Source organism: Tachyglossus aculeatus, chromosome 4 (genome assembly GCF_015852505.1).
Source record: "Tachyglossus aculeatus isolate mTacAcu1 chromosome 4, mTacAcu1.pri, whole genome shotgun sequence".
NCBI lineage: Eukaryota > Metazoa > Chordata > Mammalia > Monotremata > Tachyglossidae > Tachyglossus > Tachyglossus aculeatus.
This window is the reverse complement of record NC_052069.1, coordinates 107,137,099-107,164,006: the sequence shown is the minus strand read 5'-3', so window position 1 is coordinate 107,164,006 and position 26,908 is coordinate 107,137,099. Positions and strand designations below refer to the sequence as shown.

At 43.9% G+C, this 26,908-nt stretch overlaps 1 protein-coding gene across 1 annotated transcript in view; it reads left to right on the top strand.

Annotated features, from left to right (window-relative positions):
- Positions 1–7,736: 7,736 nt before the first annotated feature.
- Positions 7,737–26,908, top strand: part of QSOX2 (quiescin sulfhydryl oxidase 2) — a 44,050-nt gene continuing 24,878 nt past the window's right edge. Inside the window, exons 1-2 of the mRNA XM_038745665.1 lie at positions 7,737–7,743; positions 7,828–8,094. Coding sequence (XP_038601593.1) covers positions 7,737–7,743; positions 7,828–8,094 — 274 coding nt within the window. The remainder of the gene's footprint in view (positions 7,744–7,827; positions 8,095–26,908) is intronic.

Genomic DNA, 26,908 nt, shown 5'->3' with positions numbered 1-26,908 from the left:
GCCAATAAATCTTGATACTTGCCTCAAGAGAAGTCATTATCTTTCATAGAAAATGATTATTTCTCAGTTAAACCCTACATTTAATTTTCCTGTAATCTGTCTCTTTCAGCATCATGCATTTAACAGTTCCTCTCCTGCATAAAATGCCCATGAAAATGCCTTCAATACCAGAGGCTTTAAATCCCACATCATCATCCTTACTTTACTGTTTCCTTTGATTTCTTAAGCCTGACATTCCATAATTGTCATTCTCTGCACCTCATAAAATGTGAATGAAGGCCACAAATCCTATTTGCAGGGAGACGGTTTCCAAAAAAAAAAAAAAGGCATTTGAATCATAAAAGTGGGGATGAACATTGTTTTCTCATGCTAAAGCTGTATCTGGAATCTTAGTCACTTGTGTGTTTTCCTTTTGCCTAACTCCATGCCCATCCAAGATGGGGATATAAAATGCCCCCACACTAGAGCATAAATGTCTGAGGTAAGAATAATATGTTTCTTTTCATTTGCAACTAGGTTTTGGATCTCTGGGCATTTTTGGATCTACTCTTTATTGTGCTCCTTGGTGCTGTATGTAAAAGACACTTTTTTTCTGTTTATATGGAAGAGAAGCACAATAGCTTAATGGAAAGAACTCGGACCTGAAAGTTAGGAGAATTGGGTTCTAGCCCCGGCTCCTCCACGTATCTGCTGTGTGACCTTGGGCAAGTTACTTCATGTCCTGTGAGCCCACTGTTGGGTAGGGACTGTCTCTATATGTTGCCAATTTGTACTTCCCAAGCGCTTAGTACAGTGCTCTGAACATAGTAAGCGCTCAATAAATACGACTGATGATGATGATGATGTGCTTCAGTTTCCTCACTTGTAAATTGGGGACTAAATGCTTTAATTCATTCACTCATTCAGTTGTATTAAGCGCTTACTGTATGCAGAGCACTATACCAAGTGCTTGGAAAAGTACAATACAGTAATAAAAAATGACATTCCTTGCCCACAACGAGCTCACAGTCCAGAGAGGGAGAGACAGACATCGATACAAATAAATAGCATTACAGATGTATACATAAGTGCTGTGGAGCTGAGAGAGAGGAGAAGAGCAAAGGTGAGCACTTTATTCAATAAGGGTGATGTAGAAGGTAGTGGGAGATGAGGAAAAGTGGGGCTTAGTCTGGGAAGCCCTCTTGGAGGAGATGTGCCTTCAATAAGGTTTTGAAGTGAGGGGGGAGAGTAAATTGTCTGTCGGATTTGAGGAGGGAGGACATTCCAGGCCAGAGGCAGGACATGGGCCAGAAAACAGCGGCTGATTGTATTGTATTTACTCTAGGGTTTAGCACAATGCTTGGTGTAGAGTAAGCACTTAACGGTACCACAATTATAATTATTATAACAGGACACTGAATTATAGAGATCTGCCTGAATCAAAACTCCCAGACTATTCACATGAGAACATTTTCAACCTCTGCTTCTCTTAACTTTTAATCATCTTACTTTGGAAAATGTTTTCTCTTTGCTGGCTAATCAGAACTGCATTCACCAAAGCTATTCAGGTTTATTATTATTACTATTATTACATTGCTGTCGTTGTTGTTATATGTGTTAAGCACTTACTATGTGCCAGGCACTGAACTAAACACCAAGGCTAGAGCTTTAGAGGAGGTACTGTCCCGATAGTGATAAGGAAGAGTAGAAAGAAGGTCTCAAAGGTTTATTTGGACAGAACTGGTATTATCCATGTTAAGAGGCAATACTGACTGTCCCTACGAAACACTCACAAATATATAAACACACAGACACATGCACGCACCACAGGCCTACCAGCTGCATTATACTGTACTCTCTCAGGCACTTAGTACAGTGCTCTTCACACAGTAAAGAGCTCAATTAATACAAGTGATTGATTGATTCACTTTTCACCCTTCATCCCTCCAGCCCTTTTCCACCTTTCCTCCCAAACCCCTTTATAAGATTTTATCCTCCTCCACAATTTTCCGCCCCAGGGAGAAGCCTGGATCAGTGTTCTAGTCATACAGATTCGTAGTAATTACGAATTGAAGGTGAAGGGATGAAAAAGCCCATGTAATGTAGTTAGGATCCATTAGTGGTCCTTGGGAACCCTAAGATAGACCACATCCCTGACAACTTCCTGAATTTTGAATAGAGCTGAATATGCTGTTAGTAAAATGTATTTAGAGAGCATTTCCAGACCAATGGACTATGTTTACAGCTTCCCATGGAAATGGGTGTGACTGCATCCTGTGCATAATAAGCATATCAAGAGAGTGTTAATCTTCATTTCTCCCAGGCTTCTTAAATTCCTTCTTTTCCTCTTCCTGGGAAGTAGTCCCTTTAGTAATGATGATGATGATGGCATTTATTAAGCGCTTCCTATGTGCAAAGCACTGTTCTAAGCACTGGGGAGGTTACAAGGTGATCAGGTTGTCCCCCGGGGGGCCTCACAGTCTCATTCCCCATTTTACAGATGAGGTAACTGAGGCACAGAGAAGTGAAGTGACTTGCCCAAAGTCACACAGCTGACAAGTGGCGGAGCCGGGATTTGAATCCATGACCTCTGACTCCAAAGCCCGTGCTCCTTCCACTGAGCCACGCTGCTAATGGATCTGAATGAGGGGGAAAAAGAAAAATCCTTAGCTTCCTTAGTTGATATGTTGCCAGAATAAGCCAGGAAAGAAACTGCCCTCCTTGTTGATTAGAATTTGAAAGGACGTTGTGTGTGTTTTAAGCTGTCTCAGGTTTTTGTGGTGTTTTGTTTTGCTGAGTTCTGAAAAGCAATGCTTTTCAAAGCAGCGAGTCCCATTCTGTATCTTTGTGTTCAAGATATACAGAAAGAGATATACAGAATAGTATATCGTTTCACAATTAAAGGGAAAAGGGAAAAAAAAACCCAACCTTGATATAATAACGCTGAGTAGAAAAAAATGCTTTATAGTTACTACTTTCATCTTGTTTGTGATGGTGTTTTCACCCTTTCATAACAAGTGTAAATTTTAGAAACTAATGTATTGAAATGAACCTTTTAAGGAATATTGTCCGGCTTCAGGATTGTACTGTAATACTACCCCAGTGGGAAATTAGGTAATTAAGTTGTTTGACCCGTTGAATGGATTTTTCCTAAAGTTAAAACTCCATTTAACCAAACACTTTTAACTGGTATTTTTAAACTGTAAATTGTTTTTCTAGATTTGTATAATGCTAGGGTTGAAAAAAAAACCCCTTACAGTAAAGTTCATGAACAATGTAGTTTTTTTAACCCATATTTTTGGGTGTCCTGATTTATGATTTGAGAAATTTTCTCTCATTACTCTTCATATCCTTGCATGCTGACTTGAGTTTATTGCCTTTCTTGAAGGCTTATAATTCATTCAATCGTATTTATTGAGCGCTTACTGTGTGCAGAGCATTGTACTAAGCGCTTGGGAAGTACAAGTTGGCAACCTACTGTAACCACCAGTGACATTTGAGAAAGGCTACTTTGTGCAACACAACTCTTTTACTGCACGCTGCTCTCAGTTCTTCTAGTACTCCTTGCCTGTTTCCTGTGGCCCATTTCTGCTTTTCTGATCATTTTTCCCTCCCAAGCAGGGGAGATGGTGTCTTGTTGGATTTAAATGGGGGCTCCATACCTGTTTTTTTAAAATGGTATTTGTGAAGCATTTACTTTATGTCAGGCATAATACTAAGTGCTGGGGTAGATACAAGCTAATCAGGTTGGACACCATCCATGCCCCACATGGGGCTCACAGTTTTAATCCCCATTTTATTATTATTAGTAATAACTTACTATTTATAATAGTTATACTATTATGATTTATTAATAATAATTTATTAGTAGTAGTAATAATAATATAGTGGTAATTGTTAAACACTCACTTCGTGCCAGGCACTATACTAAGTGCTGAAGTAGATACAAGATAATCGGGTTGGACACAGTCCCTGTCCCACTTAGGGCTCACACCCTTAATCTCCATTTTATAGATGAGGAAACTGAGCACAGAGAAGTTCAGTGACTTGCCCAAGGTCACACAGCAGAGACATCGCAGAGCTGGAGTTAGAACCACATCCTAGGACTCCCAGGCTGTTGTTCTGTTGGAAGATTAGCTAGGGAGGATGGTGGGTTGGGGAAGGAGAGGCAGGTAGAGAGAGCAGATCTGTAAGGTGAAGTGAGTTGGTGAGGGCACTTGAAATCAACTGTGCCTGACACGCAGGGACACAGGGAGCTGGTGGAAAGTTTTGAGGAGAGGAGAGATACTTGCCAAGCAGTGGTTCAAGAAGATGTTTCTTTTAGACTGTAAACCCACTGTTGGGTAGGGATTGTCTCTATATGTTGCCAATTTGTACTTCCCAAGCGCTTAGTACAGTGCTCTGCACACAGTATGTGCTCAATAAATACGATTGATGATGATGAGGTATGGTAGTTTAGCGGCGATATGACCATGGACATTCACACACATTTAATACATACTGCATTTTAAACTCTATACTATAAAGGAGCAATATTATCTACAAAACAGTTCCTCCTGGATAAGAAAAAATTAGTTTATTTTACTGGTCAGATTTCTCTCATTTGAATAGACTATATTTCTTTCAGTAGGAATTTACACTGAGGCACAGAGAAGTTAAATGACTTGCCCAAGGTTACACCCAGCAGACAAGTAGCAGAGGCAGGATTAGAACCCAGGGCCTTCTGACTCTCAGGCCTGTGTTCTATCCACTAGGCCATGCTGCTTCTCTATTCTGCCACAGAGCAGATGTCCTAGAGGTGGCAGAGGAGTTAGTTTGGAGGTGGCTGCTGTCCTCATCCCATCCCATTTCTGCTCCTCTAGCAAGGCGGAGGTATCCAGTGTGAGGAATGACAGAGCAAACTCCTAATGCTGCTAGAGAAGCAGCATGGCTCCGTGGAAAGAGCACGGGCTTTGGAGTCAGAGGTCATGGGTTCAAATTCCCGCTCCGCCAATTGTCAGCTGTGTGACTTTGGGCAAGTCACTTCACTTCTCTGGGCCTCAGTTACCTCATCTGTAAAATGGGGATTAAGACTGTGAGCCCCCCCGTAGGACAACCTTATCACCTTGTAACCTCCCCAGTGCTTAGAACAGTGCTTTGCACATAGTAAGTGCTTAATAAATGCCATCATTAATGGACCACCCCAGTAACTCAGGCAAAACCTTTTCTAGATAGCATGTCCACGTGAGATGTAAGCTTGCTCTCTAGACTGTAAGCTCGTTGTGGGCAGGGAATGTGTCTGCTTATTATTATCATCATTATTCCGTACTCTCCCAAGCACTTAGTACAGTGCTTCGCACACAGTAAGCGCTCAATAAATACGATTGAATGACTTAATGAATGTTTCAAGCCAAAACATTAGGTCCCCTGTGTTTGGACCAAGAAGATGAGCTGCCAGGGAGCACTTTGTCTCAATGGGACAGAATAATAATAATAATAATAATAATAATAGTATTTGTTAAGTACTTACTATGTGCAAAGCACTGTTCTAAGCACCGGGGGGATACAAGGTGATCAGGTTGTCCCACATGGAGCTCACAGTCTTCATCCCCATTTTACAGATGAGGAACTGAGGCCCAGAGAAGTGAAGTGATGTGCCCAAAGTCACACAGCTGACAAGTGGCGGAGTCGGGATTTGAACCCATGACCTCTGACTCCAGAGCCTGGGCTCTTTCCGCTGAGCCACGCTGCTTCTCTTACCATAACAATGAAGTGACCCAAAACAGGGTTTGGTGAGATGCCACAATGGGCCACTGAGTCCTGGGATGCTGGGATTCCCCTTTACAGTGCAGAAAGTGTTTAGGTGTGCAGAACTGTACAGCATTTCATCATTAAAGGGAAAAGGAAAAAGGAAAAAAAAACTTTGATATGATGATGCTGTATAGAAAAAATATTTCGTAGGCATTTTCACCTAGAAAAGGAGCATGGACTAGTGCATAGAGCATGGGCCCTGGAGTCAGAAGGATCTGCGTTCTAATCCTCCCTTTGCCTCTTATCTCCCGCTAACCTGTAAACCCGTTGTGGGCTGGGAACATGTCTGCTAATTCTGTTATATTGTTCTCCCCCAAGCGCTTGGTACAGTGCTCTGCACATAGTAAGTGCCGAATAAATATAATTGATTGATTGCTGGGTGAACTTGGACAAGTCATTTCACTTCTCCGTCCCTCAGTTACCTCATCTACAAAATGGGGATTAAGACAGTGAGCCCTGTGTGGGGCAGGGACTGTGTCCAACTAGATGATTTGCTCGCATCTGACCCAATGCTTTGTTCAGAGCCTGTTACCTAGTAAGCTCTTAACTAAAAACATGATTTTTATTAGTAGTAGTAGTAATGATAAAAATAGTGATATGTTTTGTTTGTGAAAGTGGGGCTGAAGCGATGGGTCTTGGGGTGAGTCCCTGAGGAGGGGGTGCCGGCCATCCCACAACTCCATGGTAGCTGAGGGGCGGGGGTGGCAAGAGTGGGTGGAGGAAGGAGAGGAGGGGGAGAGAGAAAAGAGAGGAGGGGGAGGGAGAAAAGAGAGGAGGGGGAGGGAGAGAAAATAGAGAGGGAGAAGGAGAGAAGAGGGAGGAAAGAAGAGGGGGAAGGGGGAAAGGGAGGGAGAGAGAAAGGGAAGGGAAGAAAGAAAAAAGAAAGAAGGAAAGAAAGAAGAGAGAAAGAGAGAAAGGGGAAAAGAAAAAGAAAGGGAAAAAGAGAAAGGGAGAGAGGAAGAGAAAGAGAAAGGAAGAAAGAAAAAAGAAAGAAGGAAAGAAGAGAGAAAGAGAGAGAACGGGGAAAAGAATGGGAGACAGGGAGAGAGAGAGAGAAAAGAAGAAAAAAAGAAGGAAAGAAGAGAGAAAGAAAAAAGAAAGAGAGAAAGGGGAAAAAGAGAAAGGGAGAGAGAGGGAGAGAGAGAAAGAGAAAAGAAGAAAGAAGGAAAGAAGAGAGAAAAGGAGAGGGAGGGGGAGAGAGAAAGAGAAAAGAGGAAAGAAAAAAGAAGAAAAGAATGGGAGAGAGGGAGAGAGAGAAAGAGAAAAGAAGAAAAAAAAGAAGGAAAGAAGACAGAAATAAAGAAAGAGAGAAAGGGGAAAAAGAGAAAGGGAGAGAGAGGGAGAGAGAGAGAAAGAGAAAAGAAGAAAAAAGAAGGAAAGAAGAAAGAAAAAAGAAAGAGAGAAAGGGGAAAAAGAGAAAGGGAGAGAGAGAAAGAGAAAAGAAGAAAGAAAAAAGAAGGAAAGAAGAGAGAGAAAGGGGAAAAGAAAAAGAAAGAAAGGGGAAAAGAGAAAGGGAGAGAGAAAGAGAAAGGAAGAAAGAAAAAAAGAAGGAAAGAAAGGAGAGAAATAAAGAAGAGAGAAAGGGGAAAAGAAAAAGAAAGGGAAAAAGAGAAGGGGAGAAAGAGAGGGAGAAAGAAAGGGGGAAAGAGAGAAAGAAAAAGAAAAAGGGAGAAAGAAATAGAAAGAGGAAGAGATAAAAAGAAAGAAAAAGAGAAAGAGGAAAAGAAAGAAAAAGGGAGAGAAAAGAGAAAGAAAGAAAGAGAAAAGGCAGAAAGAAAGAGAGAAAAAGATAGGAAGAAAAGCAAAGGAAAGATAAGGAGCGGAAAGGCCGAGGGGCGGCGGTAGAGGCGCCGAGAGTCGGCCGTCGGGCGGGGGCGCTGCGGAGGCCGGTAACCAGGGCCGCGCGGGAGCACGTGACGGCGGTTGCTGGGGTCAGAGGTCGGCGCGCGCCCCCCGCCACAGCCAACATGGCGGGCGCGAGGGGCGGAGGCGGCGGAGGAGGAGGAGGGCGGCCGGGGCCGGCGTGGTCCCCGTCCCCCCGCCGGGCGTCCCGGGGAGGGCCGCCGCCGCCGCCGCCGCCGCCGTTGCCGCCGTTACTGCTGCTGGCGCTGCTGTCGGTCGTCGCGTTGTCGGCGGCCGGCGTGAGCGGGGCGTCCAAGCTGTACCGTCCCGGGCGGGACGCCGTGTGGCCGCTGGACAGCGCCGGCCTGCGCGCCGCCACCGCCAACAGCTCGTCCGCCTGGCTGCTCCAGTTCTACTCGTCCTGGTGCGGCCACTGCATCGGCTACGCGCCCACCTGGAGGGCCCTCGCCCGGGACGTCAGAGGTCAGCCGGCCCCGGCGGCCCCCCCCCCCCCCCCCGGGCGCTTACTACGGTGCCCCGCGCGCACCGACCGATCGATAACTACGATTGATTGATCCGTTCAGTCCTACTCGTGCGGAGCACTGGACTAAGCGCTCGGGAACTACAGGTTGGCAACAGCCACAGACGGTCCCCACCCACCAGCGGGCCCGCAGTCTAGGAGACAACAGAACATATTAACAAAATAAAATAAATGTGTGCGAATAAAATGGCATCTAGACTGGGAGCCCACTGCTGAGTAGGGGCCGTCTCTATATGTTGCCGACTTGTCCTTCCCAAGCGCTTAGTACAGCGCTCTGCACACTAAGCGCTCAATACATACGATTGAATGAACCCTCAGGACCCTACGGAGGCCTCACCTCCTCCGGGAGGCCTTCCCGGACCGAACCCCCCCCCCGCCATTCCCCTCTCCTCCCTCTCCTTCTGCCCTCCTTGCCCTCCTTCCCCTCCCCACAGTGCTTGGGTATACTTGTAATAATAATAATAATAATAATGATGGCATTTAGTAAGCGCTTAGTATGTGCAAAGCACCGTTCTAAGCGCTGGGGAGGTTACAAGGTGATCAGGTTGTCATTCATTCAGTCAGTCGTATTGATGGAGCGCAGAGCACTGTACTAATCAATCAATCAATCGTATTTATTGAGTGCTTACTGTGTGCAGAGCACTGTACTAAGCGCTTGGGAAGTACAGGTTGGCAACATCTAGAGAGGGTCCCCACCCACCAGCGGGCCCACAGTCTAGAAGACAACAAAACATATTAACAAAATAAAATAAATGTGTGCGAATAAAATGGCATCTAGACTGGGAGCCCACTGCTGAGTAGGGACCGTCTCTATATGTTGCCGACTTGTCCTTCCCAAGCGCTTAGTACAGCGCTCTGCACACTAAGCGCTCAATACATACGATTGAATGAACCCTCAGGACCCTACGGAGGCCTCACCTCCTCCGGGAGGCCTTCCCAGACCGAACCCCCCCCCCCCCATTCCCCTCTCCTCCCCCTCCTTCTGCCCTCCTTGCCCTCCTTCCCCTCCCCACAGTGCTTGGGTATACTTGTAATAATAATAATAATAATAATAATGATGGCATTTAGTAAGCGCTTAGTATGTGCAAAGCACCGTTCTAAGCGCTGGGGAGGTTACAAGGTGATCAGGTTGTCATTCATTCAGTCAGTCGTATTGATGGAGCGCAGAGCACTGTACTAATCAATCAATCAATCGTATTTATTGAGTGCTTACTGTGTGCAGAGCACTGTACCAAGCGCTAGGGAAGTACAGGTTGGCAACATCTAGAGACGGTCCCCACCCACCAGCGGGCCCACAGTCTAGAAGACAACAAAACATATTAACAAAATAAAATAAATGTGTGCGAATAAAATGGCATCTAGACTGGGAGCCCACTGCTGAGTAGGGACCGTCTCTATATGTTGCCGACTTGTCCTTCCCAAGCGCTTAGTACAGCGCTCTGCACACTAAGCGCTCAATACATACGATTGAATGAACCCTCAGGACCCTACGGAGGCCTCACCTCCTCCAGGAGGCCTTCCCAGACCGAACCCCCCCCCCCCCATTCCCCTCTCCTCCCCCTCCTTCTGCCCTCCTTGCCCTCCTTCCCCTCCCCACAGTGCTTGGGTATACTTGTAATAATAATAATAATAATAATAATGATGGCATTTAGTAAGCGCTTAGTATGTGCAAAGCACCGTTCTAAGCGCTGGGGAGGTTACAAGGTGATCAGGTTGTCATTCATTCAGTCAGTCGTATTGATGGAGCGCAGAGCACTGTACTAATCAATCAATCAATCGTATTTATTGAGTGCTTACTGTGTGCAGAGCACTGTACCAAGCGCTTGGGAAGTACAGGTTGGCAACATCTAGAGAGGGTCCCCACCCACCAGCGGGCCCTCAGTCTAGAAGACAACAAAACATATTAACAAAATAAAATAAATGTGTGCGAATAAAATGGCATCTAGACTGTGAGCCCGCTGCTGAGTAGGGACCGTCTGTATATGTTGCCGACTTGTACTTCCCAAGCGCTTAGTACAGCGCTCTGCACACTAAGCGCTCAATACATACGATTGAATGACCCCTCAGGACCCTACGGAGGCCTCACCTCCTCCAGGAGGCCTTCCCAGACCGAGCCCCTTCCTTCCTCTCCCCCTCGTCCCCCCTCCATCCCCCCATCTTACCTCCTTCCCTTTCCCACAGCACCTGTGTATATGTTTGTACATGTTTATTACTCTATTTATTTTACTTGTGCCTATCTATTCTATTTATTTTATTGTGTTAGTATGTTTGGTTTTGTTCTCTGTCTCCCCCTTTGAGACTGTGAGCCCACTGTTGGGTAGGGACTGTCTCTAGATGTTGCCAATTTGTACTTCCCAAGCGCTTAGTACAGTGCTCTGCACATAGTAAGCGCTCAATAAGTACGGTTGATGATGATGATGATGATGAGCCCCCCCACTTTTCCCTCTCCTACCCCTCCTTCTGCCCTCCTTCCCCTCCCCACAGCGCTTGGGTATGTTCGTAATAATAGTAATGATGGCATTTAGTAAGTGCTTACTATGTGCCAAGCACCGTTCTAAGCACCGAGTTGGTTACAAAGTGATCAGGTTGTCATTCATTCATTCAATGGTATTGATTGAGTGCAGAGCACTGTACTAATTGATCAATCAATCGTATTTATTGAGCGCTTACTGTGTGCAGAGCACTGTACTAAGCGCTTGGGAAGTACAGGTTGGCAACATCTAGAGACGGTCCCCACCCACCAGCGGGCCCGCAGTCTAGAAGACAACAAAACATATTAACAAAATGAAATAAATACGTGTGAATAAAATGGCATCTAGACTGGGAGCCCGCTGCTGAGTAGGGACCGTCTGTATATGTTGCCGACTTGTACTTCCCAAGCGCTTAGTACAGCGCTCTGCACACTAAGCGCTCAATACATACGATTGAATGAACCCTCAGGACCCTACGGAGGCCTCACCTCCTCCGGGAGGCCTTCCCAGACCGAACCGCCCCCCCTTTCCCCTCTCCTCCCCCTCCTTCTGCCCTCCTTGCCCTCCTTCCCCTCCCCACAGCGCTTGGGTATGTTTGTAATAATAGTGATAATAATAATGATGGCATTTAGTAAGCACTTACTATGTGCCAAGCACCTTTCTAAGCGCTGGAGAGGTTACAAGGTGATCAGGTTGTCATTCATTCAGTCGTATTTATTGAGTGCAGAGCACTGTATTAATCAATCAATTGTATTTATTGAGCGCTTATTGTGTGCAGAGCACTGTATTAATCAATCAATCGTATTTATTGAGCGCTTACTGTGTGCAGAGCACTGTATTAATCAGTCATATTTATTGAGTGCTTACTGTGTGCAGAGCACTGTACTAAGCTCTTGGGAACTACAGGTTGGCAATATCTACAGACGGTCCCTACCCATCAGCGGGCTCACAGTCTCGAAGTGGGAGACAGACAACAAAACATATTAGCAAAATAAAATAAATAGAATAAATGTGTACAAATAAAATGGCATCTAGACTGTGAGCCCACTGTTGAGTAGGGACCGTCTCTATATGTTGCCAACGTGTACTTCCCAAGTGCTTAGTACAGTGCTCTGCACACTGAGCACTCAATAAATACGATTGAATGAACCCTCAGGACCCTACGGAGGCCTCACCTCCTCCGGGAGGCCTTCCCAGACCGAGCCCCTTCCTTCCTCTCCCCCTCGTCCCCCTCTCCATCCCCCCATCTTACCTCCTTCCCTTCCCCACAGCACCTGTATATATGTATGTATGTTTGTACATATTTATTACTCTATTTTACTTGTACATATCTATTGTATTTTACTTTGTTAGTATGTTTGGTTTTGTTCTCTGTCTCCCCCTTTTAGACTGTGAGCCCACTGTTGGGTAGGGACTGTCTCTAGATGTTGCCAATTTGTACTTCCCAAGCGCTTAGTACAGTGCTCTGCACGTAGTAAGCGCTCAATAAATACGATTGATGATGATGATGATGAACCCCCCCCCCACTTTTCCCTCTCCTACCCCTCCTTCTGCCTTCCTTCCCCTCCCCACAGCGCTTGTGTATGTTCATAATAATAGTAATAATAGTAATAATGATGGCATTTAGTAAGTGCTTACTATGTGCCAAGTACCGTTCTAAGCGCTGAGTTGGTTACAAGATGATCAGGTTGTTATTCATTCATTCAATCGTATTTATTGAGCCAGAGCACTGTATTAATCAATCAATCGTATTGAGCACTTACTGTGTGCAGAGCACTGTACTAAGCGCTTGGGAAGTACAGGTTGGCAACATCTAGAGACGGTCCCTACCCATCAGCAGGCTCACACCCTAGAAGGGGGAGACGGACAACAAAACATATTAACAAAATAAAATAAATAGAATAAATATGTACAAATAAAATGGCATCTAGACTGTGAGCCCACTGTTGAGTAGGGACCGTCTCTATATGTTGCCAACTTGTCCTTCCCAAGCGCTTAGTACAGTGCTCTGCACACTAAGCGCTCAATAAATACGATTGAATGAAACCCTCAGGACCCAACGGAGGCCTCACCTCCTCCGGGAGGCCTTCCCAGACCGCGCCCCCCCCCCCCCCCCCCGCTTTCCCCTCACCTCCCCCTCCTGCCCTCTTTGCCCTCCTTCCCCTCCCCAGGTTGTCATTCATTCATTCTGTCGTATTTATTGAGCACACAGCACTGTACTAATCAATCAATCAATCAATCGTATTTATTGAGCACTTACTGTGTGCAGAGCACTGGACTAAGCGCTTGGGAAGTACAAGTTGGCAACACATAGAGCCGGTCCCTACCCACCAGCGGGCTCACAGTCTAGAATGGGGAGACAGACAACAAAACAAAACATATTAACAAAATAAAATAAATAGAATAAATATGTACAAATAAAATGGCTTTTAGACTGTGAGCCCACTGTTGGGTAGGGACCGTCTCTGTGTGTTGTCAGCTTGTACTTCCCAAGCGCTTAGTACAGTGCTCCGTGCTCAATAAATACGATTGATTGATTGATTGAATGAATGAATAGTTAGCGCTTACTATGGGCAAAGCACTGTTCTAAACGCCGGGGAGGTTACGAGGTGATCAGGTTGTCCCTTTTGGGGCTCACAGTCTTCATCCCCATTAGACATGAGGGAACTGAGGCCCAGAGAAGTGAAGTGACTTGCCCAAAGTCACACAGCTGACAATTGGCCAAGCGCTTAGTACAGTGCTCTGCACACAGTAAGCGCTCAATAAATACGATTGAATGAATGAATGAATTGGCGGAGCTGGGATTTGAACCCCCGACCTCTGACTCCAAAGCTCGTGCTCTTTCCACTGAGCCATGCTGCTTCTTGTGCGTATTATCAGTCCATTAATTTTATTAATGATGTGTATATAGCTGTATTCTGTTCGTTCTGATGGTATTGACACCTGTCTGCTTGTTTTGTCGTCTGTCGCCCCCCCCCCCCCCCCCCCAGACTGTGAGCCCGTTGTTGGGGAGGGGCCGTCTCTATATGTTGCTGATTTGTACTGCCCAAGCGCCTAGTACAGTGCTCTGCACCCAATAAGCACTCAATAAATACGATTGGATTGAATGAATGAATAAAAGGACCCCTGAATTCCCACACCACGCCTCTTGGGACTCCCAATCCCAGACATGGGCCTCGAGAATTCCTGTGTCGTTCCATCGCCCTCCTGGATTCGCAGCCTCCCATTGCCCCGCTCCCCAAATCGGCAGCCCACTCCCCCAAATGAGACCCACGTTGCCCAGCACCCCAGTACCTTCCTCTCCCACTTCACCTTGTCTGAGACACCCCACCTTCCTCTCCCTTTCCCTTGCACTCTGCCCTGGAACGTTTTCCCCTTTTCCCACTGCATCTGATCTCCAGCCTTCTTCAGCAGATCAGCCTTTCTTTCCTGTGGATACAGGATCCTTTGGAGTCCAGGGACCTCCGACCTCCTCCCCAAATGCCCCTTCCCTTCCAAAACCCTTTATCTTTGTCTCTTTTATGTTTCTCCATGTCGTGGGACTCTACTTTCCTCTCTCCGTAGGAAAATCTCAGTCCTTTTAAATCCCAGAGTCACTTGGATCCTCCTTTTCCTCCAACCCCACCACCACTCCCTATGTTTTCCTATGTCGATTAACTCTCCTTTACTTTCCTATCTCCCCTTATGAAAGTCTCAGTCCTTTTAAACTCCAGAGTCACTTGGATCCTCCTTTTTCTCCAACCCCACCACCACTCCCTATATTTTCCTATGTCTTAACAACTCTCTTTTACTTTCCTGTCTCCCATTAGGAAAATGTCAGTCCTTTTAAGATCCTGAGTCACTCGATCCTACTTTTTTCGGGCCCCATCACCACTCTTTTCTTCCCGCAGGAATCCCCTCCCATCCATTGAAACATCACCTAAAGTCTGTTGTATTGTACAGTGCACTGCACACAGTAACCCTCCAAATATTTTTGATGGAGGGGGAGCATGTCCATCAAATCTGTTGTATTCTCTAAAGTGCCCTGTCCACAGTAAGCGCTCAATAAATGCGATTGATTGATTCACCAACCGTTCCTGAACCTCCAGTTCATTCATTCATTCAATCAATCGTATTTATTGAGCGCTTACTGTGTGCAGAGCACTGTATTAAGCGCTCGGTAAGTCCAAGTTGGCAACATATAGAAACGGGCCTTACCCAACAGCGGGCTCACAGTCTAGAGGGGGGAGACAGACAACAAAACATATTAACAAAATAAAATAAATAGATTAGTATTCCCCTCTCCTCTCTGGCCTCCTCCGTAAACACAACTTTGTAAACACAACACAACTTTGTAAACACAACTTTTTCCACTCATCTAGCCTGAAGCCTGTGGGGAAGAGTCCTGAGAACCCCTTCCTCTTCTCCACAACCAACGATTCGGGTCCCTTTACATCCTTACTCTCAGAGGTAGCATTCCCGTGTCCGGGTATTCCAGGAACATCTAACCTACTTCACACACCTTCCTTTCCAATACCCTCCTCTTTTCATCTGCCTAGATCCCAGAGGTTAAACTGTGGGATAACTTGGGAATCATAGTCCCAAAGCTAGTGACTGACCCAAATATTTACCAGCCACTTAAGTTTTCCCAAATGTATGTTGTGAATTGAAAAATAAGAAGCAAAGGATCGTCAAGATTCTCCTCAAAAACCATAGGCACCCAATCATACACATTATAAGAGCCCCTAAAGCACACTTCCTCTTAACTACAGTAATTTGGGAAGTTTATTAATCTGCTCATTTTATTTCCCCACCTTTATGCTATTTAATGTTTACATAACACTCTGGGTGGTACAGTCACTAATTATCTTTCTGTTTGCTCTTTCCTTTTTTCACTGTTACAAGTCACTTCGAGTTGCAACAATAACAACAATCCCTTAACTCAATCAATCAATCAATCGTATTTATTGAGCACTTACTGTGTGCAGAGCACTGTACTAAGCGCTTGGGAAGTACAAGTTGGCAACATATAGAGACGGTCCCTACCCAACAGTGGGCTCACAGTCTAGAAGGGGGAGACAGAGAACAAAATAGAACATATTAACAAAATAACTCTTTGGGGAAATGTATAGCAGAACCCTTCCACGACTTAGAAGTGTTTTGTTTTTTTAAAAAGCACTTTAATCAGTTCAGGGGAGGGAGTGTCCATCGAAAAGAAATGTGTTTGGCAGATTTTGCAAGTTCTGAACCCTCCGATTCCATATCTTAGCTTGCAGGTGAAGTGACAAATTAATGTTCTTTTCTCCCCGGGCCCCCTGTACTTTTGGTTTGCTAAACCACTGTGGCTTCATTGGCATATATTCGTGCCAGGCTTACTGTTTCACGCGGAACTCATTCTCAAAAGAATGTCAGACTATAAATTGGAAATATTTTATATTCAGTATACATGAGTTGTGAATATGCATTCCCTTATCTTCTTATGGGACACTTGGCACAGAAAGCTTTACCCCCTTTGGTCCAACGTTTATTCATTCATTCATTCAGTCGTATTTATTTGAGCGCTTACTGTGTGCTGAGCACTGTATTATGCTAAAGTCTGTGTTCTACAATCGTGAGCCCACTGTTGGGTAGGGACTGTCTCTAGATGTTGCCAATTTGTACTTCTCAAGCGCTTAGTACAGTGCTGTGCACATAGTAAGCGCTCAATAAATACGGTTGATGATAATGATGAGGACTGAGATCCGGAAGCTAACAGGTAGTTCCTATTGTCACTTGAACAGGGGATACAGTAATGACAGTAATACTGAGAGTAATAGAGGTTTGTCAGTTGTTTTAGATTAAGCTTTTCATTGGTTCCCATAATTGGAAGAGGAAGCATTGTAAGTTAAAATAGACCTTAATTAGCTTGTACCAACACATGTTTCATTGCTTTTTGAGCTAGACCATCTCGGGGGTGGGGTTGGGGGGTGTTCGTTCCATTTAAAGAACAGAATTGAAAACTAATCTAGGTGAAGCCTAATTATGATTTAAGTGTGAAGCAGAACTGTTAATCATAGTCATAGCTTTTTTAGAAATGAAAGTGAGCTTGTTGCTAGAAAAAAATAGTGACTGATCTCAAAAAGTGTTGGAATGAACCATTTGGAGGCAGTTCTCAAACAATACTATTTTTATCAGTGATTTTTCAGGTGAACCTAATATGCTTCCATAAGCATTAAATTGAACTTCCTTTTACTTTTTAATGTACTCTTTTGGAAATTTTGTGGAGAAAAGTTTTACTTTTAAAAAGAAACTTCAGCAAGTGAATAAAAGATTCTTTTGGTAAAATTGTTTCCAGTATTTAGATAGTATTTATCCCTGCCACATCTAAGTACTTTATCAAACAAGAACAACCAAAAAAAACCCCAAAAACTTATTCTACAGCAGACTAGTAGGCCTGGGATAATTGTGGAGAGCTCGATTTGTGATGGGTTTTGATTTGTGGTGATTACCGATTTGTAATATTATGTCCACTGTGTAGCAGATCATATTCAGTGTGTCTTGTTGTGATCTTTCAAGCCAAATGTGAAAAGAATTAGCAACTGAGACTCTCAGTAATCAAGCTGGGCTCTTTTAAATGAGCTGGGTATGCTGTGGAGATTCCAAAAATGTGTCAGTATGAAAGTGTCTGAGTTATCCTGTGATAGAGACCAGTTGCTAAAGCCACCAGTATATTGAGAAACATTTTTTCCACCGGCCCTGCAAAGTATTTCACTCTTTCAAGGGAACTTAAGTTTAGTTTTTGTTTTCTCCTTAGCCTAATAAATGTAGTGCTGAAAATGAAATCCTCAAATGTTGTTGAGGGGTGCCAGATAAAATTGCTGAAGGTTTAGGGGTTTTTTTGGTTTTTTTAGAATTGGGTGACCCTTTCTTATCGCTTTTAAAAGCCTGGTGCATTTGAATAGAAATAATCCTCATAGGTGGAGTACTGATTATGTGATATTAAACTTTCATGTTGGCAAGTTTCTCAGCAGGCCATGAGATCATTGCTGTAAGGAACTTATCAAGTAAAGTAAATTTGGATATTATTTCATTGTTTGATTAAAATATTGAGAAATGACAAAATGCTGAGAAACCGATAAGTCTTTACACCTGTTTATAGTACACTGTAGTTCTTTATGAAGAAAGTACAGAATTTTTCTTTTGCCCTGTCCCGTTATCTAACCAAGATTCCGTCATTATTTTGTAAGTCCCATTGAGCTCTCTCCATATTCCAGGTGTGGTACCAAATGTATTCCCTTACATCGACATGAAGCTGTACATAATCAGTTGTATTTATTGAATGCTTCCTGTGTGCAAAGCCCTGTACTAAGCACTTGGGAGAGCATAGTGCAGCGGAGTTGGTAAACACATTCCCCACCCACAGAAGCTTGGAGGAGTCTAGAGGGGGAGACAGACATTAATATAAATAAATTACGGATACATACATAAGTGCTGTAGGGCTGAGCGTTGGGTAGATTAATGGTATAAATCCAAGAGTTGTTCTAACAATTATGAACCTTAATTGTGTGCATGAATTTTAGCTTTTTAAAAGCTTTTAGCTATTTAAAAATCTGTTTTGCATTGGGGTTCTCAAGTGAGACTCTTTTCACTGTCAAGTGATATCCAAAAATAATAGCCTTCGAGAACTAGCTAACGCTGAATCTTCCTCCCTGTCATTTTGTATTCTAGCTTGGCTCATATATGATTCTCCATTTTACCACCGAAAAGTCTTTTGATGGTAATTGGTGAAAGGTGGTGGACCAGTAGCCTCACTATTCTATTTCAGGAGGTCATGTGCTTATTTATCGTCTGGTTGGAATATATTGTAGTATGAAATAATTGTTCCTGTTCAGTAATCACTCTAGGTTTGCAATAACTTGTTATTTCTGATGTGTAGATAAATTTCAGCCAAACTCTTCTCTCTGGCACGTATTATGTTCCTTCCCCCCAGACCTGTCAATCCAGCAGTTGTGCTTTGAACTAGGCCAAGTTTTCTATAGGACTTGTAATCAGTCAGTGGTATTTACTGAGCACTCAGTATGTGCAGAGCACTGTACTAAGCGCTTGGGAGAGTACAGTGAAACAGAATTAGTGGACATTTTCCCTGCCTATAATGAGCTTACAGTCTAGATGGGGAGACAGGCATTAATGTAAACAAATAAATAATTTATAGTATATAATATAAGTATATGTGCATAAGTCCTATGTAATTAATTGGGAATTATCTTTCATTAAGGAAAGAAGAGCGCTTAGTACAGTGCTCTGCACACAGTAAGCGCTCAATAAATACGATTGATGGTGATGATGAAGAGCAGTTATGGATCGGGCCTAAAAATTCAGAAAGGGGGTTGGATGACAGAGCTTACTGATTTTAGTGTAATTAGGGCTGATAATTCATAAGCCTTTATGTTAATAGTGTTTTAGGGCTTTGACCCCTTTCTGGTTCTGATATTTAGAAATACTTACAGTGGCCCTCATAACCGGTAACGGCCGCAGTTGAAGTGTTGAGTGGAGTAGCTGCTTTTGACGGTGGCTTTGTGTATACATGGGAACCTGTTCAGGTCGTGATAACAGTGCCGAAAATAACCAATACCCTCTAACCAAGCCGAGGTGTTATGCAAGTGAATAGGAGTTAAGGTCCATACACTTTCCACCTCCTAGTGGAAACTGCAGGCTTCATTTTAAAAAATACTAAACAATACGCATCCCAGCTGGTGCTCTTTAACCTAAGTGCTTTGCTAGAGATGGGCTTACATTGTTATAAATTCGGGTATTTGCATTAGTTTTGTAGTGCTCTCTTCAATTCATTGTATAGTCAGGATCGAGACAGGTGGAAAAGAGGAGGAGGAGGAGGACTGGTGAAAGTTGAATGAGGCCGATATCCCGAAGCCAAACTTTTTTGGGGGCGCATTTTATTTGATAAAATAGACTGTTGTATCTTTTGTGTGTCCCTGAATACATGTCCATCTGCTCTGGGATGCTTGCAGTTACCGCTGGCGCCTGGTCAGCTGTTGACACATCCAGGGTAACTGAAATTCTCCATCAGCTGCTCTATCCTTCCTGATTTAAACATGCAGGAGTTCTTTCAAAAAAAAACAAAGGGCCAGCTAAATTTCAGCAGCATCCTTCTATAGAGCTGTCAATCAATGTTCGAACTTGATGAAATTTTTATGTCCTAATGCAGAGGTAAGTTTAACAAACATGTTCTTTTGAGGATCTTTTGAAACGCACAAGTTGACTCACTGACATTTTTTTCTTAAAAGAGAGGAAGAAAGTCTACTTCTGGCTGCATGCTCAGCACTCCCACAGTAGTTTGACTCTCCGTGTCTCTTGATTTTTGGAGCGTATAAAATTGCAGAATGACTGTTCAACCCTCAAGGCAGGAGTGTGCGTACTTCTTTTTCCTAGAAAATGTAATGTTCTGGAGTTGGTTTCTGAGTTCCTGAAGTTTCTTTTCAGATGAACAGGTGGAAAGGTTTGTCAGATTCTTAGTGGCTTAAAGACAGGACGTCTTGTTTAATGATTTTTTAAAGAGAGTCTCAAAACCATGCAGAAATACCACAAATAAATTTAGAAAGTCAAGATTTAACTAGTACAGTAGTGTACTAGTTTAGGGCCAGAAGAGGGCAACTTAATGCTCCCATCCCAACAGCAAGCACCTCCCCTTACCTTTCCCAGCCTTCCTCTACCATTACTTCTGCTACAGCCACTTTTTTAGGCCTCAGAGTAATGCTGGCAGTAAAGACCATGACAGCGCAGGAGATACGCACAGCGGTAGGGTTGCATATAGACTCGGGAGGATGGGAGAGGGCAAAGTTTGGTCTGGGGTGGTTCATTAGATCCCTCTGGTTCAGGATCCCCTTGGCTTCCGGGTCCCCTTTTATTCTCCATCCACACCCTCTCCCTTGGAGAACTCATTTGCTCAAATGGCTTTAACTACCACCTCTATGCAGATGATTCCCAAATCTACATCTCCAACCCTTCTCTCTCTCCTTGTCTGGGCAGTTTTACATTTCCTCCTGCCTTCAAGACACCTCTGCTTGGATGTTCTGCCAGCACCTCGAACTTACCATGTCCCAAACAAAACTCCCTATCTTCCCACCCAAGCCCTGTCCTCCCCCTGGTTTTCCCATTACTGTAGACAGTACCACCATCCTCCCTGTCTCTCAAGCCCTTAACTTTGGTGTCCTCTTTGACTCTCTCATTCAACCCACATATTCAGTCTATCACTAAATCCTCTTGGTTCAACCTTCACAACATCGCTACAATCCACCCTTTCTTCTCCATCCAAACTGCTACCATATTAATCCAAGCACTTATACTTTTCCACCATGATTACTGTATCAGCCTCCTTGCTGACTTAGAGATCACTGTATCAGCCTCTTGTTTCTCCCCATTCCAGCCCATATTTCACTCTGCCTCCTGGATCATTTTTCTACAAAAACATTTATTCCATGTTTCCCCACTCCTCAGGATCCTCCAGTGATTGCCCATCCACTGCTGCATCAGACAGAAACTCCTTACTATCAACTTTAAAGCACCCAATCACCTAGTCCTCTCTTACACTCTTTTAATGCCAGTCTACTCGCTGTACCTCAGTTTCATCTATCTTACCGCCAACGTGTTGCCCATGTCCTGCCTCTGTCCTGGAATGCTCTCCCTCTTCATATCAATTACTTTCTCTACCTTCAAAGCCTATTGAAGGCTTCTCCAAGAAGCCTTCCCTAAGGCCTCATTTTCTCTTTTCCCTCTCCCTTCTGTGTCACCCTGATTTGCTCCCTTTATTCCACCCCCCAGTTCCATAGCACTTATGTACATATCTGTAATTTATATTAACATCTCTCCCCACCTCTAGACTGTGAGCTTGTTGTGGGCAGGGAATGTATCTACCAGCTCTTTGTTCTGACGACTTGACACCTGTCCACACGTTTTGTTTTGTTGTCCGTCTCCCCCTTCTAGACTGTGAGCACGTTGTTGGGTAGGGACCGTCTCTATATGTTGCCAACTTGTACTTCCCAAGTGCTTAGTACAGTGCTCTGCACACAGTAAGCGCTCAATAAATATGATTGAATGAATGAATGAATGAATGAACTCTTGTTAGAGTGTACTCTTCCAAGCGCATATTTCAGTGGTCTGCACACAGTAAGCATTCAGTAAATACGATTGAATTAATTAATTAATTAAGCCCAGTGCTAGGTGCTTGGGAACATACACCTAAATGGAAAACTCTATCCATTCCCTGTAAAAGCTTAGAACTTAATGAAGGAGGAAGCAGATGCAGAGAGCATACAACTAATGGGAATGAAAGGAAAAAATAGCCATAACTGGAAACAACAAAAAGTGAGTTAATAGATGGAGTAAATAAAGGGATCTGCACATAATAATAATAATAACTATTATTATTATGGTATTTTTTAAGGGCTTACTATGTGTCAGGCACTGAACCAAGCACTAGGGTGAATACAAGCAAATTGGGTTGGACACAGTCCCTGTCCCCCACAGGGCTCACGGTCTTAATCCCCATTTGACAGATGAGGAAACTGAGACACAGAGAGTTGAAGTGACTTGCCCAAGGCCATACCGCAGACAAGTTGCAGGGCAGGGATTAGAACCCGTGACCTTCTCACAGGCCCGTGCTCTATCCACTATGCCGTGCTGCTTCCCATAAATGCTTCATATAAATACCAAGGGTGGCTAACGGCATAACCTGATTTCCTGATACCCACACCCAAGCGCTTAGTACAGTGCTCTGCACACAGTAAGCACTCAATAAATACGATTGAATGAATGAATACCAACCCTGTTGTTAGGAATAGTGATAATAGTTGAACACTTACAATTGGTAGAAAAATGAATTGCTGAGTCTTCTCAGGAAGTTGTCAGAGAAGTTATTTCTAGGCATGAAGCTTTTGAGCTTCCCACAACATTCCTGTTTAACAGAGTAATTTTTTCCTCCAGAGCAGTTTTGAAAAACAATTTTAATGTAACCCATGTGACATTGATTTTAGAGGTTATTCTTAATATATTTTGCAGAAAGCGTTAGCTTAGCCCTTGGGTGACTCTCAAAGGTAGTTTAGTAGCTATTTAGTCTACGGGGTTGGACTGAAGGTAATTACATTTGGAGGGGAAAGTGATTGTAATTGCAGCTTGCCCGTTATGATGAAAAGTTATAAATTATCAAGTTTCATTTTTGGAATTCAGTACTTGTGTCTGAATGATACTTTGGGTTTGAGAAAGAATTATTCACCTTTCCAATCAATCAGTGGTATTTATTGAGAGCTTACTGTATGCCAAGCACTGTAAGTGCTTGGGAAAGTGCAGTTCTTTAGAGTTGGTAGACATGTTCCCTGCCCACTAAGAGCTTAGTCTAGAAGGACTGTAAGCTTTTGCCACTAAATCAAACAGTTTCAGATCTCAAATACGTTATCTAATTTCATCGCATGTCCACAATACAAACATTTCTTTTTTGAAATAGTAAGTGAAGTGAAAGGCATGGGAGTTGCATGGGTTGTCTCACTTCTCTTCCCCCTTATTCATTCATTCATTCAGTCATTAATTAAGCAATTACTGGGTGCAGAGCACTGTACTAAGCACTTGGAAAGTACAATTTGGCAACAGATAGAGGCAATCCGTACCCAACAATGGGCTCACAGTCTAGAAGGGGGAGACAGACAAAAAAACAAATCAGATAGACAGGCATCAATAGCATCAAAATAGAGATATATACATATCATTAATAAAATAGAGTAATAAATATGTACAAATATACACAAGTGCTGTGGGGTGGGGAAGGGGGTAGAGCAGAGGGAGGGAGTAGGGGCGATGGGGAGGGGAGGAGGAGCAGAGGAAAAGGGGGGCTCAGTCTGGTAAGGCCTCCTGAGGGAGGTGAGCTCTGAGTAGGGCTGTGAAGGGGGGAAGAGAGGAAGTGTGGTGGATGTGAGGAGGGAGGGCATTCCAGGCCAGAGGTAGGACGTAGGCCAGGGGTCGACGGCGGGACAGGCGAGAACGAGGCACGGTGACGAGGTTCGTGGCAGAGGAGTGAAATGTGCGGGATGGGCCTTAGGGAAGGCTTCATGGAGGAGGAAGATGTTTCAGGAGCTGCTTGAATGAAAAAAGGATGCGGGCTTGGTGAACAGGAGGGCCAGGGGATGTGGGTAAGGGGCTTGTTCCAAGCAGAGTGTGTGATAATAATAATAATAATGATGGCATTTATTAAGCGCTTACTATGTGCAAAGCACTTTCTAAGCGCTGGGGAGGTTACAAGGTGGTCAGGTTGCCCCACGGGGGGCTCACAATCTTAACCCCCATTTTACAGATGAGGTAACTGAGGCACAGAGAAGTTAAGTGACTTGCCCAAAGTCACACAGCTGACAAGTGGCAGAGCCGGGATTCGAACCCATGAACTCTGACTCCAAAGCCCGGGCTCTTTCCACTGAGCCACGCTGCTTCCACCTGTGTGATCTAGGTGAAAGCTCAGAGAGGGATGATTGGCCGAATGAGGCATTGAATAAATATGCTGAACCCATCAGGCAGAATGCTTTTCCTTAAAAATGTTTTTTTTTTTTCATTTCAGTCTTCTGTGGCCATCTGTTACATTAATTGGATGATAGTATTAACTGTTCTTCTTTAGTTATATGCAATTCGAGAATCCAGAAAGATGCTGTCTGTAATTCCAGGGCAGTTTGTATCATTTCTTTTTTTAATTGTAAATTTGTTCCATTGAAATTGCTGACTAAAACCAATGGTTGTGATGGGAATTTCTTCACCCCCTCTTTTCCTTTGATCTTCACGTCTTAAGAATTACAGAAAACAGTACTTAGGAAGAATATTCACATTTAACCAAATGCAAGTCAAAGGAGTGAATTTCACGACTGTGATTATGATGACAGCATCCAAGTACTGTACTGTACTTGGTTAGATTCATTTCAGTCCAATTAATAGCATTTGTTGAGTGCCTACTATGTATGGAACACTCTAGATACACCTGGCAGAGTGCAATCGAATAAGCAGACACATTTCTTAAGTCTCTGGAAGTTACTGAAGAAAATTCAGCAGATGATATGGTTGAAGTCCATCAGCATTTTTTTTACTGATTGACTTGTCCTCCGAAAGGGGGGAAAACTGTGCCCCTAGTTTCAGCTGGATTATGGTAAGGGGGGCAAGCATCGTTCTTGCTGCATTTTATGTGTAGTTAAAGGGTATCCCATCCCTCTATGTTTCTTTTGAGGAAAGGGATGTGCACTTGAGGCGGGGGGATTCACGACCCTCTGATGGTACCCCTCTTTACCCTCCCCTCCCCTCCCCTCCTTGCCCTCCCCTCTGCTGGGCATGCTGCCATTTGGCTGGGCATCGGCATAAAAAAATTTGCTGGGGGGAGGCACATTCTGGGGAAGAAGGGACCAGCAGTGAGTGGGGAACATGTACTGTTCGAGCCAGCATTATCTCTAACCTTGGCACTTAGTATGTAATTACCCAGCTGGGTTGATCATCATCATCATCAATCGTATTTATTGAGCGCTTACTGTGTGCAGAGCACTGGACTAAGTGCTTGGGAAGTACAAATTGGCAACATATACAGTCCCTACCCAACAGTGGGCTCACAGTCTAAAAGGGGGAATAATGATGATGGCATTTGTTAAGCGCTTACTATGTGCAAAGCATTGTTCTAAGCGCTGGGGGATACAGTGGGATCAAGTTGTCCCACGTGGGGCTCACAGTCTTAATCCTCATTTTACAGATGAGGGAACTGAGGCTCAGAGAAGTTAAGTGACTTGCCCAAGGTCACACAGCAGACATGTGGCAGAGCCGGGATTCGAGCCCATGACCTCTGACTCCAAAGCCCGGGCTCTTTCCACTGAGCCACGCTGCTTCTTTTGATGCCAAAAGTAACACTGGGAGAGTTCTGGTCAGAGCTGTGCCCCGTTAAAAGGAGCAGCATGGGGTAGTAGATAGAGCACGGGCCTGGGACTCAGAAGGTCATGGGTTCCAATCCCTGCTCTGCCACTTGTCTGCTGTGTGACCTTGGGCAAGTCACTTGACTTCTCTGGGCCTCTGTGACATCATCTCCAAAATGGTGATTAAGACTGTGAGCCCCACATGGGACAACCTGTCTACCTTGTATCTACCCCAGTGCTTAGAACGGTGCTTGGCAAGTCGTAAGTGCTTAATAAATACCATAATTATTATCATTAATAATAATAATTAAAAAAATACCTGTGTATGGTCTGGACTCCATTCTCGCGTTCAGAAGTCCTTCACTCCCCTTTCCACTCCTCAGCATATCAAGTGTCATATCTAATCATGTCAGTGTGTCAAGTATCCCAGAAGTTTTCATCTAAAGAAAGTTCGAGCGAAAATATTAGCAGAGCCAACCCTCCTTTGAAGAAGTTCAGAGAGGGTACAGGACTTGATAGACCAGTTGTCTGGTGGTTATTTGCCGAGTTCTATGTTTGCTCTCATTTGAATGCATGTTTTGGAATCATTCTCAATAAAATGTCTTCCTAAACCATACCTCAGTTCATCTGAGTACTTGCCCGGATTTTCTTAGTGCATCGAAAACTGTGTTAACAGCAGTTGCTGTTAGTTTTCTTTTTTCTTGATTTATCAAAATGTAGGCTAGGGAAGTTTAATTAGGATTCCATATTTTATTGTGAATCACTCTATCTGCTTTGTTACACTTGAATGGATTTCCAAGTTCTGTAAAAAAAAAAATTAAGTACTATTATCATTGATAGTAAAAGATGTATCTACTATTTAGTCATTGTATTTTTCTTGCACATACCTACAAAAATGATATTAAATAGCCATGGTGAAGTGAACCAGGTCATCCCTCTCTGCAGTCTCACATTTCCTCCTGCCATCAAGACATCTCTTCTTGGATGACAAGGCCGTCAAGGCCGTCACCTCAAACTTAACACGTCCAAAACAGAACTCTTTATCGTCCTACCCAAACCCTGTCCTCCCTCTGACTTTGCCATCACGGTAGACAGCACCACCATCCTTCCAGTCTCACAAGCCCATAACCTTGGCGTTATCCTTGGCTCCTCTCTCTCATTCAACCCACATATTCCATCTATCACTAAAACTTGCTGGTTCAATGTTCACAACATTGCTAAAAATCAGTCCTCTCCTCTCCATCCCAACTGCTATCACGTTAATCCAGTCACTTAACCTGGGAATCAATCAATCAATCAATCAGTCGTATTTATTGAGCGCTTACTGTGTGCAGAACACTGTACTAAGCGCTTGAGAAGTACAACTTGGCAACATATAGAGACAGTCCCTACCC